The 18633-nt window shown below is 41.7% G+C and overlaps 1 protein-coding gene across 5 annotated transcripts in view; it reads right to left on the minus strand.

The window, feature by feature from the left end:
* Positions 1-393: 393 nt before the first annotated feature.
* Positions 394-18633, minus strand: part of SKA1 (spindle and kinetochore associated complex subunit 1) — a 41877-nt gene continuing 23637 nt past the window's right edge. For 4 of the 5 annotated variants that reach the window (XM_072952225.1, XM_072952227.1, XM_072952226.1 and 1 more), the window contains exons 9-10: positions 7859-7953; positions 395-584 (exon numbers count right to left, since the gene is read on the minus strand). In XM_072952225.1, coding sequence (XP_072808326.1) covers positions 7908-7953 — 46 coding nt within the window. In that variant the 3' untranslated portion in view covers positions 395-584; positions 7859-7907. Of the gene's footprint in view, positions 585-3447; positions 3544-7858; positions 7954-18633 lie in introns of all 5 variants that reach the window. The other variant, XR_012065735.1, reaches the window with a different exon arrangement.

Consider the following 18633-nt stretch of genomic DNA (forward strand, 5'->3'; position numbering starts at 1 on the left):
CCCATACCTGTGAGTGCCTCGGCTCAGTGGTTGAGCAACAAGTCTTTATGAAAAATCTGTCTGCCTAACTGTGTGAGGCATGAGAGGCTACAGTGACAAGACAGAGTCCCTGCAGGCAAAGAGCTTGCAATCTAACAGGGGCAACTAAATGTGCATAAATATCACAGAGCAGGAGAATGTGATATGCGCACGGGAGGTACAATGTACGGGGGCATCAGGGCAGGCCAAGCCTTTCAAGCTGGAGCGACCAACAGCAAATTGCAGGCTTGCTAAACAACTTGCCTTCTCTGGCTCATCTGAGAAATTGACGCCACCCCACTTCAGTGCTTCGGTGTTTGTTTTTATTTGTGTGTGTCTTAATAAAAAATTCATGTAAAAAGTCAGATGCCCATTATCTACTGTGAGTGAGCCAACTACTTTGTGCATTCTTATTTTGAGTGAAGCCCAGCAAATTCTACTCCAGACGATGGGCAGGAGGCTCTTCCTCCCGGAAGCACCTCGCCCAGATAACCTCTTACAGCATCTCCTCCTCCTGGCGATAAAGGAGGCTCTCCATCATTATCCCTGCTCACCAAGGCTGCCCTCTTTAAAAAAAAAAAAAAAAACTTTAATTAACCAATTAATTAATTTTAATGCAGGTGCTTGGCCTTTTTTAACTGAAGTATAGTCGGTTTACAATATGTTAATTTCTGGTGTACAGCATAGTGGTTCAGTTATACACATACATATATATATATTCCTTTTCATATTCTTTTTCATTATAGGCCATTACAAGGTATTGAATATACTTCTCTGTGCTATACAGTAGACCTGGCTGTTCATCTGTCTTATACGTAAGTAGTCAGTATCTGCAAATCCCCAACTCCCAATTTATCCCTCCACCCCCACCTTTCTCCCTTGGTAACCACAAGTTAGTTTCCTATGTGAATCTGTCTCTGTTTTATAAATAAGTTCACTTGTGCCATTTTTTCTAGGTTCCGCATACAAATGATATCATGTGGTATTTTTCTTTCTCTTTCTGGCTTATTTCACTTAGTATGACAATCTCCAGGGCCATCCATGTTGCTGCAAATGGCATTATTTCATTCTTTTTTATGGCTGAGTAGCATTCCATTGTACATATACCACAACTTCCTTATGCAGTCATATGTTGATGGGCATTTAGGTCACTTCCATGCCTTCCTATTGTAAACAGTGCTGCTGTGAACACTGGGGTGCAGGTGCCTTTTCCTCTTAATGGTAGATTGTAGCAGGTGAGACCCCTGAGTGCAGGTACCCTGTCAGTTTTATGCAGAGCTGTGAGGCTCTTTCCAAGGCAATCCTGGTTTAAAACCCTATCCTCCTGTCCTATAGTGCTCTCCTACTAGTCAGACACACTCCTGATTTTAATTTTATGAGTGTGGTTGCTGGAAACTCAACAAAGGATACTCTGAAGCAGGAGTCAGGAATCTCAGGTCCTAGATCTAGCTCTGGTACTAACCTAGATGATCTTGGACAAAAGATTTCCTATCCCAGAGGCTCAGCTTTCTCATCTCTAAAAATGTGGCAATCAGTCTATGCTGAGCACCACGGACTTTTGAGTTGGGACGATTATTCTTGGGTAGAATTGCTCATGGTGATAGGATGTTTAACGTCCCTGAACTCCTGGGCTCTATAAAGACCCCAGCCCCAGTCATTATGAAAACCAAAACCACTTCCAAACATTGCCAGATGCCCTGTGGCTGGGGGCAGGGGAGAGTGGGGTCACACTACTCCAGCTAAGAGTCACTGAACTAAGTGATCTCTAAAAAAAGCCGTGCAGCCCTACAATTCTAGTTGATAACTGTTAGGGTAAAGCGTGGTCTCCAGGCTATTTCTCTGACGTATCTGAGGTGTGCCATGTCAACAGGGACGTGTAAGAGCTTTATCAATAAAGACCTACTTGGTTGCCAGGTGTGCTGTGGTTTTAATGTTGGTGTTTTGTTCCATCCGAATGCCTACAGCTGTATGGAGTGTTGGACTGAGGTCCCGGGAAAAGGTTATTGTCGACAGCCAGCACTTCATTCCGACCACACAGAACATCCACTCATGAGATAATGAGTTTGCCGCACCTTCTCTGGCAGGTTTGCTATTTCTAATCTGCACCTCTTTTTACCTATCAAGGAATGCTCAGATTCTAGGACTCTCTGTTTATTACTACAAATTACTTCAAATGAAGAAAAACCCAGCCATAGCCAAAATGACTTTCCGGTGGTCAAGGAGGCCAGCATTTCCTGTGTTCAAATTGGTCACTGGAGCTTTGGGCTCGACAGCCTCCTTGCAGACACTCTGTACATCAGCAGCAGGCAGAATTTGTGCTGCAAAGGGCACTGCTTTGCTGTTAATTGAAGTGAAGTGGCGTCCTGCGTTTAAGGGACCTGCATGCCTGTGTGTGTTTATAAAGCATGAATAAGTTATGACTTTCTGTCTAAGAATCTCCTTTGAAATCAGCTGCTCTGTGCGCCCGGCCTGGCCCCCAGCTTTGTGGCTGCTTCCAGGCTGTGGCTTCGCCGAGTTGACACCTGGGACGTGCAGCTAATTGTTTTGTCTTTTGAAATCTCTTCTCTAGCACGGGCTTCAGAAAGCATCCCATAAAAATGAAACGCTTGTCATATTCGCTTTGTGACCTTCCCTCCTGAGCTAGTGGAGGACCCTGTGGCTGGAATTAACCTTCAATGATGGGGGCCTCATCCCACATGTGGGGAGCAGGGGTGGCTTCAGCACGTCAGGGGTCCCCTTTGCTCAGGCCAACAGCCCCAGGGGGCTTCTCTCCAGTGATGACAGACAAGATGAGCCAACTCAGAGGGAGTGCCAGGAAACCAGCCTGGGGTGGGAGCCAGGACCTCAAACGCTCTCCAGGCTGAGGAGCACGGGCCAGGCACAAATGCATTGAGCCAAGGCCAGAGCTGGCCTTCATCAAAGCCAGTAGATAAGTGGCACTTCTGATTGTATTATGGCTAAGTTGAAATACTAAATACTCTGCTCAGTGGAAAATCAGTCTTAAAATGTGCCTCCCCTAAGAATGCTCACTGTGCAGAAAATGGAAGCATCTTTCATTTTGCGTTATCCTCAGCTACTGCAGCATCATTAAGCTCTGTTCTTTATTTCTTCAGAGTCTCCAGTCTCACCTCTCTCTCCCCAACTCTGGTCGACACTCTGATCCAGACCCTCATTGACACACCCTTCAATTACAGTTGGAAGCTCTAAGATAGAGACCAAATAAAGAAGGCTATCAATGTTCCTCTTCCCAGAGACCCAAAACCTTACAGGCTCCCAACAAAGAACATTTAATTCACCGACAGTCACTGTAAAACAAGTCAAAAGCTCTGGTGATCCAGGATTATTTGAACATTCTTTGGTGAAAAGGACACTTGGTCATAATGCTTCATTTGCAAACCATTCTTAGTCGGTATTTAGAAATCTACTCACATTATGTTGATCCAAATCCTGCTGTTGAAGGATGTAGATAAAAACTTTTCAAAATGCAACATAGGACTTAGCTGTATGTTGAAATGTCACATTTTGCTACAAACACGAAAATCAGACTGTCACTATTTCATATCATGTTATTTGTAATTAAAACCTAGGACCTAATTCCAGAATTTATTTCTCAACCTTTTACTTTGTTACAAGAGTCAGCAAACTACAACCCCGTAGGCCCACCGCCTGTTTTGTTAACTAGAGTTTTATTGTCACTCACCCACACCCTCTCATTTGCATATTGTCTTGGCTACTTTTGCAACAATGGCAGGGTTGAGTAATGGGGATAGAGACCTAAAATCTTTACTATCTGGCCCTTGCCGTCGCCTACCCTAGAACTACGAGAGACAAGTAAGAAGAACCCAAATGTTCCTTCCATTCGCAGGGTAACAGTCCTAGAGCATGGGCTTTGCCTTCAGACCAACTTAAATCCTGGGCCTCTCACTTACTAGCTGTGGGATCTGGTATAAAAGGGCACCCTTGTCCCCTTCTGTCCAGATTCTAGCCGCAGTAACAAATATCCCAACTCAAATAGGCTAAAAAGGTTATAAAAGAGGTCATCTCACATATTAGGAAGTACAGAAGCAAAACATCCCCCAGGGTTAGTGGAATCAAAGACTCAGCAATGTTTCCAAAGCCCCAGGATCCTGGCATCTCTCCTTCTCGGTTATTCTCAGTGATGTCTACCTGCTCAAGATGCTAGCCAGTGAGCTGAAGCAGTGCTAGGTAACACATCTAGACTCAGAAAGGGGGAGGAATAGCTCAAGTGGTAGAATACATGCTTAGCAAACATGAGGTCCCGGGTTCGATCTCCAGTACCTCCTCTACGAATAATAAATAAATCTAATTACCTCCCCCCACCAAAAAAAAAAAAAATCTGTAGACTCAGATTTCAGAGGAAGAACAGAAACTATCTTTTCCTTTGGATCTCTTTTGGGAGCAAGGATGAACTTCCCAAAGCCTAACAGCTGAGCTTCTCTCACCTCTCATTGGTAGGTATCTGGTCACATGGCCACAGCTATGGGTTGTTGAATTACAGCATTGGTTTAATTCACAGCCTCACTCATTCTCGTGTAAAATTTGGGGCATTAATCAGGAAACAGCGGCTTGGATGAAGGGGATATATTGCAGGAACTGAATGCCTCAGAAGCATCCAAACCCAGCAGAAGGAGCCTTTCTCTTCCCTTCTGAAGAGGTTATCCCTTCCCTGCCTGAGGACCCCTAAAGATCATGGCTGAGGCAGGTACCTTGCTAAGTGAACCCATTCTTCTTATGATGTAGCTCAGCCACCCTTATATTTGTTTCTAGGCATTTGAGTAGATTCCAGTTTCCAATACCAGCATGGCCTGAGATATAATTACAAAGACAAACCCAGGAGATGAAACACCAAAAAATATGCAAGACATTGCTAATTTTTATTTTCAATAACTTGCAGAATATGGGTCTAGACCAAGGAGAGAGAAACATAATGTTAGATGAGGCTGAATTTACTGGTATTTGTGTGTACCCGAAACTCTGAATCCCACATGCCAGGCTGAGCAGGTGGAAGTGATTTTCATTGTGTTTTCAATTAGGTGACTGATACCTGGGCTCAGAGGTGGCCTAACTACAAGATGCTGAGATGCCAGAAATTCACTAGCATAACTGCAGATTAGTGCTTCTCAAGCTTTAATGGGCACATGGACAGCATGGAGGTCTTGTTAAAATTCTGACTCAGTAAGGTCTGGGAGAGAGTCCAAGACTCTGAATTTCTAGCAGGCTCCAGGTGATGCCTGTGCGCCTAGTCCTCATACACTTTGAGTAGTAAGGATAGAGGGAAAGGATCCAATGCCTTGGGATACAGGAGTGTTGACGTGGAGTTATCATGGGCATCCCACTCATCCATCTTCTACATACCTTAAGAGAACCCAGAATACACTTCCTTTACCAAGCTCTTAGAATTACATTGGTGAAAGTATTGCCACTATCCTCAAAAGCAATGATAGGGCCTATTCTCCACAGGCTGAGTATGCTGCTGGGAAACTCTGAGATGGAAATGAGTTTCTTGATTTCAATGACAATGCTGGGATTCCAAGGTAGATAAAATCTAGCAGCAGCATTTAACTCCCAGAGACAAGACGGAAGTGGTTACTGAATAGCTTGTGGGACCAAAGTATTAGGATAGTCTGACCCATGAGAACCTTTGGCAATGGCCATTGGTCATGAGCACTTTAGAAATGAAATAAGTGGCTGGTCTACTTGGTTCCTTCGTGATCAGTATAACAAACAAACAAAACTGAAGTCTGTGGAACAGAGACCTGGGCCACCACAGTCATTAAGACTCCTGTCTTAGGTCAAGCACTTTGGAAGCAGACTCCGAAATGAGGATTTCTATGCAAGTAAGGAAGTGCTCCCAGAAAAAATTGGTAAGGCAAGAGGGAGCATGAAAGGAAAGGGAAAGAAACCAAGGAAGGTGCAATTTCAGACAAAGTCTCAGCCTCTACCTGATCCCCCAAGAAGTCTGGGGTTTAAATTATCTCAGCGTTTGTCCCAACTCCAGGCAAGGACGCTGGGCTTTCACACTCTTGCTCCAACCAGTCTTTGACTAGAAGCCCCAGGAGGGAAGGGGTCGTAAGCTCCCAGGCGCTTCCTGCTCTCTGTGCATGTGACCATTGTGGCTCCAACAGCCAAAGGGCAGACGTCTGAAGACAGTTGCAGACATGGGACATCAGAAGCAGAAGAACCCAGAAACCAGGGGAGGGTGCACAGAAATGATAAAAGGGACCCAAAGGGATATGGGTGGACACAGAATGTCTGCTACAGCACCTCATCCAGATTTACTTAATTCAGAGATTTAAGAGTGCCCTGAGTGAAGGGACATTGTAAGGAAAAAATCCTGCAGATCATCCCAAGTACACACACTAAGGTTCCCTTTAGCCTTGGCCAAGGGGAACCGTGGCCACTTACCATGGTAAATGGACTTTGGGGAATGGTAATTATGCAGACTTCTTGGGGATTATCAAACACGGGTTCTAAGCTAACACTAATTCCTAAGGTCCCAGAATCCTAGAATCCAGAATCATCAGTCAGAGAGGGAACCTGTGATAGTCAAGTGGTAAATGAAGATGGGCTCAAGTCCATCTCATGGTGGTTCTAGAGAGACTCCAACTGATTCAAGGTTATTACTCTACTGTGGAGGGTAGAGTTGGAAGGAACTGAGGAAGAAGGTCCATTACGGTAGGAAGAAACCAGAGGAAGTCCCCGGATCTCCCTCTTCCTTTGAAAACTGTAAACCCAAACCCACACTGCATGCTGGGAAGGACTAAAGATCTTTTGCAAGATATTGGGGTAGAAATTCCTATTGTCTCACCTTCTTAATCACATCATCTGTTAGTATAAAAGATAACTAAGTCTTAGAAACATGGTACTAGCTTAGTCAAGTGATACGGCAACTGCAATTGCTGGTCCAATAGCTGTTTCTAGCAGAACAGATGAACAGTCTCCAGAACTTTGTACGCAACTATTGATATAAGGGGTGTTATATAAAAATCTATCCTAAAAACAAACAAACAAACAAAAAACAGAAAATGCCAGAAGAAAACTCTTTCTCCCATGAGGGGATGCAGTACACCCTCACAGTTGCACAGAATGTGCCACTTTCTGGATCTGTCCTACTGTTTTCTTCTAGCTGGGTTGCTCTGACCCATTCCTATGTTCCAGCTTTGAGTGGGACCCACACTGAGAGAAGTCTCTTCAGCTGCTTCAGGATGCTGTACAAGCAGCTCTGCCATTTGGTCCCTTTGACCAAGGAGACCTGAGTGACTATGGCAGGTCAGGACATGCTAAGGAGCCCAAGGCAAGCCCCAAGTGGAGAACTTCAGGCACAGCTCTGAAGGGTTTAGAAATAAAACCATCCCCTCTTTAGAAAGTAATTATTCTGTACACCAGAAATTGACACAACATTGTAAACTGACTATATTTCAATTAAAAAAATTAAATAAATAATATATACAAGATCTTATGGTAGCTCACAGAGAAAAAAAATGTGACAATGAATATATATATGTTCACGTATAACTGAAAAATTGTGCTGTACACTGGAATTTGACACAACAGTGTAAAGTGACTATAACTCAATAAAAAAAGTTAAAAAAATTAAATAAATAAAATCCATAAACTTAAAAAAAAAAGTAATTATTTTCCATTTGAGAAACAGTTCCTGGACTGCCACTAGACATCGGTAGTGACTGAGTACCTGATGACCATGTGACAGAGAAAGTGAGTTTCTCCTCACTGTTTTCTGATTTACCCAGCAATAAATTCAGATGTGCCCAGAAGCACTCAATCAGCAAGACAAAGCAATGCATACAGTCAGTCTCACCTCAGTGATTCCACCTCTGGGCTGATCCCCAGTGATTCCACTTCCGTATTCATGCCTTTGTGTGTAGTCCTCTTCCATACTGTATCAAGGTTGGTCTGTATGGCCAATGGAATATAGCAGAAGTGACGATATGTAACTTCTGAAGCTAGATTATAAAGACATCGTGGCTGATGCCTTGTTTTTTGCTGTGGATCACTTGCTTTGGGACAACTTAGCTGCTACATCATGAAGACACTCAAGCAGCCTATGGAGAAGCTCGTGTGGCATGTGACTGAAGCCTCCTGCCAACAGCCAAAGGAGGAGCCAAGGGCTCCTGCTCTCTGCCATGTGCAGAAGCCACCATGGAAATGTGTCCTCCAGCCCCAGTCAAGCCTTCAGATGACTGCAGCCCCAATTGACACCTTGATTCCAGCTTTGTGAGAAACCCTGGGCCAGAACCACTCATCTAAGATGCTCCCTGATTCCTAATCCTCAAAAACTATGTGTGATAATAAATCTTTGTTGTTTTAAGTGGCTACGTCTTGGTGTAGTTTGTTATGCAGCAATAGATAACTGATACACAGCACAGTGAACAGGTCTTAAAGTCACATGCGTGTACATGAGGAAGCCCACATTCCCAGAGGCCTACATGCATCACAGTGACACCCCTCCCTCAACTAAGGGGAACTTCCTAGAGAGTTTGAGTTTTCAGAACACTGCACATTATGTAGTCACCAGTGGAATGACATAATGGGCTTTAAGGTCACCGCAGAAGGGAATTCCTTCTGGCAAGCAGAGCCTGAAGCTGAGCATCTCAATGTCTACTTTGCTTTCCAAGCCTGCTTTGTGGCTAGAGTATGGACATGTAAACTAGGCTCTCCCATTAGACACACCAGAGTGAATATCACTCAGCAACTAACACCAAGGAAGCAGTAATCCATTCATTTGTGAGGGTGGTGGCAATAGGAGTAGCGGTGTCCAGTTTCGAGGGCCCAGTATTGATGGTACCAGTGATGCCAGTGTTAATGGTATCTTCAGGGCACAAGCTCCATAGAATTATTTTGGATATTACAATTGGATTTGCTTCTTTAGCACTTGAGGATATTTTATAAGCTCTCCAGTCTTTTAATAAATTATTTTTGAGCAAAAATTGGTCAGAATTGATCTCTATTATTTTCAATTAAGAGCCCTAAGTGTGGGACCTAATTAAACTTAAAAGCTTTTGCACAGTAAAGGAAACCATCAACAAAACAAAAATACAGCCTACTGAATAGGAGAAAATATTTGCAAATGATTTAACCAATAAGGTTAAAAGGGGCTGAGGAAACTCCTATTAGTCCCATTAAGGGTTAGAGGGGTTAATATCCAAAATATATAAACAGCTCATAAAACTCGATATCAAAAAAACCAAACAACCTGATTAAAAATTGGAAAGACCTGAACAGGTATTTCTCCAAAGAAGAAATACAGATGGTCAACAGGCACATGAAAAGATGCTCGACACTGCTAATCATAAGAGAAATGCAAATCAAAACCACCATATCACCTCATACCCGTCAGAATGGCTCTTATCAAAAAGACCACAAATAACAAATATTGGTGAGGATGCGGAGAAAAGGGAACCCTTGTAAATTGTTGGTGGGAGTGTAAATTGTTGGTGGGAGTGTAAATTGGTACAGCCACTGTGGAAAACAGTATGGAGGTTCTTCAGAAAACTAAAAATAGAACTACTGTATATGATCCATCAATTCTACTCCTGAGTATATATCCAAAGAAAAAGAAAACACTAATTCAAAAAGATATGTGCATCCCAATGTTCATAGCAGCATTATTACAATTGCCAAGATATGGAATCAATCTAAGTGTCAATCAACAGATGAATGGCTAAAGAAGATACACACACACACACACACACACACACACACACACACACCAGGTGGAATGTTACTCAGCCACAAAAATAATAAAATTTTGCCATTTGCAACAACAGGGATGGACTGGGAGAGTATTATGCTAAGTGAAATAAGCCAGGCAAAGACAAATACTGTATATCACTTATATGTGAAATCTAAAAAATAAACTAATGAATATAACAAAAAAAGAAACAGACTCACAGATATAGAGAACAAACTAGTGGCTACCAGTGGGGAAAGGGAGGAGGGGAGGGGCAAGACAGGAGTAGAGGATTAAGAGGCATAAACTACTATGTATAAAATAAATAAGCTATAAGGATATATTGTACAGCACAGGGAATATAGCCAATATTTATAATAACTATAAATGGAGTATAAACTTTAAAAATTGTCAATCATTATGTTGTACACCTGAAACATATAATATTGTAAAGCAATTGTAACTCAATTAATCAATAAAATTTTTTTAAAAGAAATGAAAAAACAACCCTAAGTAATACACTGGCTAGCATGTGTTCCTTCATATCATTACACTTCTTCCTGCCACAGGACATTTGCACATGTTTTCTTCCATCTGCCTGGAACAGGCTTTCTTCTCACTTTGTTCAGTTATTTCCCATTCATTTTTAGGATCTCAGCTAAGTTATACTTCTTTAAAAAGGCTTCTCTGATCCACATTAAATATTCTCAAAGTTTCATTTACCTCCATTCTCATTATGTATCAACTTACCACAGTGATTTGATGAATATGCATGTTCCCTTTAACATTTAAACTCCCTGAGCAAGGACCATACCTATTTGGGTCAACATTATATTCCAGGGACTAGTCCTGTACTGAAACATGATAAGTACACAACAAGCATTTGTTGAATGAATACATGAAAGAAAGAAATTAAAGACGTTTCTGCAAGTATTCAAAGGATTACCATGAGGAGTAAAATGAGCACATGTGTAAAGCCAACATCAAAGTTTCTGGCAGAGAAAAATAGACCCATAGATGTTCTTCCCATTCTCCTAGTTTTTCTTCCTCCATTCTCCCAACTCATGTCCAACCAGCTATAACATCTAAACAGGTAAAGGATATTTTATAAATCCTCAAAACACCGTTGATGGCACCTACTGAAGCAACTAAATTGTAAAAACTGTAGTTACTCCGAATCTTGTGTAATCAAAACTAAATCACAAAATTGAAAAGTCTTTTCAATTTTGTTCGACCTGCAGAAAGAATCAAATCTCTCTCCAAGTGCTGGCTTTTACAGTGATTCCTGTTCTTGATTCTCCCACTTGAGCTCCATGCCTGTAGAGATCTCTAAGCCTCTCTGTTCATAGGTTCATTCATACAGCGTGGGCTTGTGTGCAGACTTCGTCCTCCTCACTGATAAATTTATTCGGCTTCACTCCTTGTTGTTTGCTTGACGTACCAATTAGAAGCTGCTTTGGGGTAGCTGATCTCAGCATATGTGACTGAATATATATAGTTACATGAGGATTTACAAGGGAGGGTGAACTGAGACACAGGAGCACACACAGGGTGAACTCGCACATTGGCACAGTCCTATCCGCCCACACACAGCTTCGTGGAGATGTTGCCATGGCATCTCTTTGATAATGAGAAAGACTCCCTGCCTGAATGCTATTGTTTTTCCAGAAATTCTCTGGCACCTGCAAGGTCTGTTTAATGTCAGACCCCAAACTAGGCCCTTGACTACTTTGTTAGTCACTTTTGCCCTAACTGAACACAAAGCCATGGGCTCATCAAAGGCATGTCGGTGGTGAGGGGGGGAGGTGGGGATGCTTTCCATTCAGAAGATTTTAACAGCTAAATTTTATTCATTCACTTATTCTTTTGTTAATTCAAAAATGGTAAAAAAGCTATTTTTTTAAATCCACTGATTTCTACCTTTCCATTCAGTTTCATTTTGAAGGCTCAGATTAGGCAGAAAGTCTAAGTTACCTTTGCAAGAAGGCAGCTCAGTGTAAATTACATTTTATGTAACTCACCCTAATTAAACTGCAAAAGCACTCAGCCAGGAATCCAGCTGTTTGCCCAAGTGAACGCTCTGAACTTTTCTCTCCTTCTCTTGATGAAATCAGAGCAGGCACCCATTTTTCTGTCATAAAAACCAGACATGTAACACTCTGTAAATTATTCTTCCTACCAGTGTCAGAGGAAAATATAATAAAAGGAAGTTGTCTATGCCGTAAAGAACAATCTGGCAGCACTTGGATAGCACACACCTAGATTAATCCTAATTCAATTTCTTTATCCCGGAAAATCAGTAGGCAGCATCAGGACCTTACCCTCCACATATATAGGTCCAGGGAGCTCCTGGCAATAGATTGAGGGCCTGCCCTGATGATGGCATCATAAAATTGTTGGATATCAGCCTCTCTGAGATGCTGTCTTGAAGTTTAATGAGGTGTGTGGGTTTTTTCTTTTTATATCCACTTCATTTGTGATATTTATTTGCTTCTGTAGGCCAAACCAGGACCCTTCTGAACTGAGACCTGAAAACAGCAGTTTAATCAACCTTGCTTCCAGGAGCACAAACACATTTGTGGGGTTGGGGTGGGGAGAGAAGGCATTTACTTTTATTAAAGCAAGAGAGTGAACTCACTTTGAATTTATAAACTTGAGTTCTATCACAGTTGCATTCACCATCTAGCTCGGTCCTTTAGCCAAACTGCTTTCTTTCTTATTTGCAAAATTAGAGGTGTTTTTTTTTAAACTGAAGTATAGTCAATTTACAATGTTGTGTCAATTTCTGGTGTAGAGCATAATAGTTCAATTATACATATACATACATATATTCGTTTTTATATTTTTTCATTATAGGTTACTATAAGACATTGTTAAAGTTAGAGCTTGTTTAAATAAAGTTCTGTTAAACCAAACCTAACCTATTTTAGTAAAACAGGTATTGATCAGAGACACAACTTCAAAAAAAAGTAAATAACAGAGATGCCTATGTGTCCTTTGCCAACAGATCAATAAATACTTAAGTGACAATCTGCTTTATGCTAGGCATTTTTATAAGTGGTTTTCATTCAGCTTGTTTTCTTAGTGGCCTCAGAAAAAGGACTGTGGGGACCCAAATTTTGCCCATGGCACTTGTTATTGTTAAGCTATACAGGCCTGGCAGTTCTAAAGATCTTTGTAGGCAGTGGTTCTCAGTCCATTACACACATTATGGACAGGAGTCTCTGGTTTCAAGTGGCTTTCCTCTGGCTCATGCTTCTAGTCGGGCTCAAGTATGCTACAGCCTAACTGCTTGAGGCTAGCTGGCCTTAGGACATAGTCAAGTGGGGATAATTTAAAAACATATAATAATTGGTAAGGCCCAGGCTCTCATCAGTCAGAATGAATACTGACCATCTTGAGGGGCTGACCAGTGCAAACAGCTGAATGTCATCCCTGAGATTATGCTAACCTGGATGTAGTACAATGCCACAGGGCCTTTGCATGTGCTGTTCAACCTGCCTGAAATGATTTCTCTCCCCTCTTCACCAAACTGTTGTCTTTGACTCACTCAGGTAAGCTAATTCCAATCTATGCACAAAGGTGCCCCAGAACACTAATTTTTTATGCAATTCCAATGGTCCTTGGTCTTGCTAATTCAGCAGCAGCACTGATTAAATGCTAGTAATATGCATGGAATTGAACCATTTCTATCTGTAGTTCTCTATGTGAAATGGGAATGACATACTCGTTAAGCAAAAATTCCCAAGGTAATTCTTTGGTTCCATCATCTCTACCCACCCCTACTCCCCATCACTGAGAAAGCCATTCTTTTGGCTATGTATGATCTCATATATCAGTGAAATATATGCATAAACCAATAGATGCTACTGAATTCAGGCATCCTTCATGCAATGACATTGGCCTGCTCTTGAAAGTGATTTGTAAGACAAAGGTTTCTAACAGGACTCATTATTTCCCACTGGTTTTCATTAGAATTTCAAAGTTAATGTTGCCACTGAAGGAGATATTTGTCTTCAAGAACAATTAAGAATACTAATCAGCAAGTAAAAGGCCACAAACTATATGATTCCATTTATATGACATTATGGACAAAACAAAACCACAGGAACAGAAAACAGATGAGTGGTGTCTAGGGCCTGGGGATGAGGGAAGGAGACTGACTGCAAAGGGGCAGGAGGGAACTGCTGAGGGGATAGCAATGTTTTATATCTTGACTATCATGAACGTTACAAGACTGAATGTGTGTGTCAAAATTCAAAGAGGTACACACTTCAAAAGGGAGAATTTAACCCTTTTAATTTTTAAAATTTTACCTCAATTTATTTAATCTTTACCTCAATAAGTCTGACTTACACACACACAAAAAGGACTAAAACAGAAATAAAACTCCAAAACTTAGCGTGTAAGAGTATGTCATGATTTTCTAGACAGAACAGTAGCTGGCTGGGATGAGACTGTCCTTTCTTTTACAACACAAGTATCCCCAAATTTAATAAGCAAGATGTTTTATGCGACATCCCCGCCAGGGGTCATGTCTGGGAAGGGGTGGGGTCTGGGATTGAGGGTCATGTTCCCAAGACCAAGTCGAAGGCCACATTGCTTTGTTGTCAGGCCATCTGTGCAGGGAAGGGATGAGGGAGTAAATACTGAGCTAAACAGTTGGAAGCGAAGTAGTGGGCCAGGCTGGACAGAAGCACAGAGAAATCCGGATGCCAGCTGGACACGGGGTACAGCATCAAATCCTGTCGCTCAGAACAAACCCCTACCCTCTGAATTCTCTACTTCATTAGAGTCTCACAAACACACCCTCAATGAGGACAGTATCCACTGCTGTTTCCTGATCACGGAGAACAGTCTCTGGCATATTTTAGCAACTCAATATATTTTTCTTCTGAATGGAATGAATCTTACATGCCACGTGGTGGGCAGTAAGTACAGGAGTTAAAAACCACTGGTTTTGAGTTAGCAAGAGCTGAGTTCAAATCCCAGCCACGGGACCTTAAGCAATCATGTCATTTCTCTGGGCCTGTTACTCGTCTATGCAATGGGAGGGCTAACCATCCTGGGGTCGTATTGGAGACTGAAGTAGGAACCAGTAGGAAAGCCTTAGCACAGGGCCCAGCTGGCAATAACCACGAATAAACCAAAGGTCACAAGTGAGTGCTTACTGTGGCTTAAATCCAGCTCATGGAAATGTTAGGGCCCAAACAGAGATCTTTTTTTTTTTTTAAGCTAATTGCCTACAGTTAAAAATTGGGAATTTTTACATAAATAGCTAGATCTTGGGCTTCTCTTTAACAACTGGGCCTGCCTTCTCCAGGGACGATGAGGAGCTGGAACTCACTGAAGTCTCCCCCTTTAGAAAGGACAAGTGCTGTCTGGTTTTCGTGTTGTCCCTGCCCTGTGACATCGCCCATCTGGTCGCTGTGGACCGGTGTGTTTGCACACCAGAAATAAACGGTAATGGCATGATTCATGTTTTTATAATGGTACTTAATGAACAGCTGCTGTTCACTTGCTATTCCATTCTCTTTTTAAATTTTCATGGCCACTGGATGGCCATGAAATACAGATCTACTTTTTTAAAAAACAGTAAAGTTAATATTTAAAAAAAAATTTCCACATGTAATGAGAAAAGCTTTTTTAAAAAGAGAACCATGCAAAGAGATGACAAGCTGCTTTTATTGTTAGGTGAGCCACCATCAGCCCTCAGCAGAGACCAGAGACCGGGGTAACTGAGACTCACCACCTGAGCAGCACATATGAAGGAAAAGCACCAAGAAATGGCTTCCTTCCATGTACCTCCAACCTCCCAGAGCGTGAGTCTTGGCCTTGACTCAAAAACCACAGGGTGAAGAGCAGAAACTACAGGGACAATCTACCAAGTTCAAATCCCAGCTCCGTGATACCTGGCTGGTAACGTAGTCTTTCAGGACAGTTGTTTTCCACATCTGTAGAAGGCGGATGAAATGAATCTACGTTAAGTAGCAAGGCCTCGTTCTTGGGGTTTAATGCCTCCACTGCCGTCTTGAAATGCTTAATGATTTTATCTCTGATTTTATTGTGTTCTGTAAGTGAAGTGTGATGGGACAACGGAGCAGGTGCCAGGTACCTGGAGCCTCAGCCCACGTGGTCCTGCCTCCCACTGTCACCCCAGGATGGAACCTCTGCCAGGGCAGTGACAACAGTGAGGTAAGTGGAAAGGTGACCTGTGGGAACACAAATCACTGATAAGCAGCCCAGCCGTCAGGGCCAGGGAGGCAACCTCAACGCTGAGTCTGGACAGCACCCAGAGGAGGCTCAGCGTGACTGGGGATGAGAGAGACGGGGAAGAGTCTGGAAAATTAGGCCAGAGAGAAAAACAAGGGCCAGCCTGGAACGGACCTGCTCTAAGCTGGCTATGACTGCCAAACAGTCCTATTAACTCAGGCAAAACGAACTGAGGACCCAGATGGAATTACAAAACGTTCAGCACTTCCCTCAAGATCAACTGTGTGTACGTAGCTTCTTTGGTGGTTGCTTCAAGTATCTGCGCTGCAGGAAGTTTCTCTTTGATCTAACTACTAATGACCTCAAGGTAGCATAAACCGTATCTGTTCTCGGGGAAATAGAGATATAAGAGAAATTCCAAATCAGATGGATGTTAACGAGATGATAGTATTTCAGCTTTTTCAAAGTAACATTTTAAAGGATTCATATATCCCTAAGACTCAACTAAGAATTCTCCAATGTCCATAAGCTCATGTTATCACTGACAGTATTATAATAAGAAAAGCAGTAAGAAGTTTATGTAGCTTAAAATGCTTTAAATAACTAACCTGAACTTGGAAGGAATTCAAGATCCCCCTCCCGCTGAATTTACATGAAAGTATTAATTATCTACCAAATTCAATTACAAGTTATGAAAGTAATTTCTCTTTAATTACTCTCTTATGTTTTTGATGGTAAACATTTTAAGACAATATTATGATTTTAATTGTATAGCTAAACCTAATATCCATGGCTTTTCATTTTATTTCTCAAAGTTCTACAGAAACTCGGCAAATAATATCAACAAATGATAAAGTTATCATGCGAACATAAATTGAAAACCTTATCCAGATTTTTAAAAAAGAAAATTGTAATGCTTCTTTTTACTCTTGCGGCTTTCACAACCAAGTTTTTCTCAAACTATTAAAAAAAAATTCTCTTTTGTTGTATCACTTACCCCATTATATGAGTGAATCTAAAATTTAACTTAAGAAATATAAGAGCCACCTTATAAAAGTTCCATAGCTAGAAAGATTTAGTTACACAGCTCAGACTTTTCTGATATGAGAATGTTGTTTATAAAAATTTGGAAGCACTCCAAATGCCAAATAAAGAGGAACTAATTAAATAAATATATCATATGAAAAAGTATCCAGTTATTTCAATAATGTTGTAGAACAGCATTTAATGGCATTGGGAAATGTTTATGATCTATTAAATGAAAAGGACCAATTATACGTATATTGCACAAGACTCTTCTACACGCTTAACAATATATAGCCGGAAAGAAAAGAAAACTGGAAGAATGCATCCCCGCTGTTAACAATGGTTACCTTTGGGAGGGGGTGCATTTTCTAATGACTTTCCTGGTTTTCTTTATTAATTGCTGTGTATAAGGCACCATGTCTGCTACATTAATTTCTGAAGTGCATTCCTCAACTATGGATCATACCTGGACTCTTGGCAAACAATTTATAAATAATTTATGATTTATCTTTTTAACAAGAGCAGATTCGTATTTATCCCCACAATGACTTTACTGCTCACTGCATGGTCTATATACTCTCTTAACCAAGAGAGAAAAGGGTGGGTAGAGGATGTAGTTGGAGGTTGGGCAAAATCCTGGATCCTTCCTGGCCATGTCATGCATGGGGATGTTAGAGACTGACCCTTCTACTTGGCTCTCCTCCCCTCCTAGTCATCCTGAGGCCTTTGCCTGCATATCCCTTCCCCTAGAACCCCTCTTTGATCCCTATACACTCAGGTGTTTCTGTGTGCCCCTACAATATCCTGTACACTCACATCAAAGCACTCATTGCACTAGTATTTTTCACGGACTTACTTAGCTCTAATTCCTTCTAGAATATCAGCTTCATGGAAGCAAAAACATATCTTTTTTTTTTATATCCCTGATCCCCAGCCTCTAACACACCTGAGTCAAAGTTCAATAAATATTTGTCAAGTGGAGAAACAGATCTATCCTGTCTATCAGCGTGGGGGAAAAGATGGAGGACCACTGTGTTAAACTGTCTCCCAGGATCTTCCACAGAAGCCCTACTGGCTGAAATGGGCACGAGGGAGCATCTCTCAGGAGGCTGGAGGTTCAGACTGCAAGCAGCCGGAACAGGCTGAAAATAAGGTTGGGTTTAGGAATAGATGCAGGATGAGCCAAGGGGTAGACAAAAAAGACGACGAGGAGATGGCCAAATTATGAGGTCCAATCAGGTAAGGAAGAGAAATTAGTAGCTAAGAAAACTGGGCAGTCACTTTCCATCCTTATAAATAATCCATGTGATTCCTTAGGGCAGAGGAGACATTTCCCCATTTTAGATTACAGCCACCCAGAGGAGGTTCTGTCCACACGAGATCTGACCTTTATATAAAATTAAACATTATACCCTACCAACGCTCTTGAGGCCCAATCTCTTAATGTTGCAAACAAATATTTTCAAAACAAGAGTGTTTTTTATTGTGCCCCTGCCCTGGTGGTACACACAAGCAGAAAATCACATCTGACACATGTATTTCCAGCCTGTGTGGTCAGAACACTGCTGTTTACTAACCTCAGAAGGGTGCTCTGGGCTCCAGAACCACGAAATATGGAGGTTCACGTGGCATGAAGTCTCTTCTGAGTCAGAGCAAATGCCCTT

The sequence above is a fragment of the Vicugna pacos genome, chromosome 30 (genome assembly GCF_048564905.1).
Source record: "Vicugna pacos chromosome 30, VicPac4, whole genome shotgun sequence".
Taxonomy (NCBI): domain Eukaryota; kingdom Metazoa; phylum Chordata; class Mammalia; order Artiodactyla; family Camelidae; genus Vicugna; species Vicugna pacos.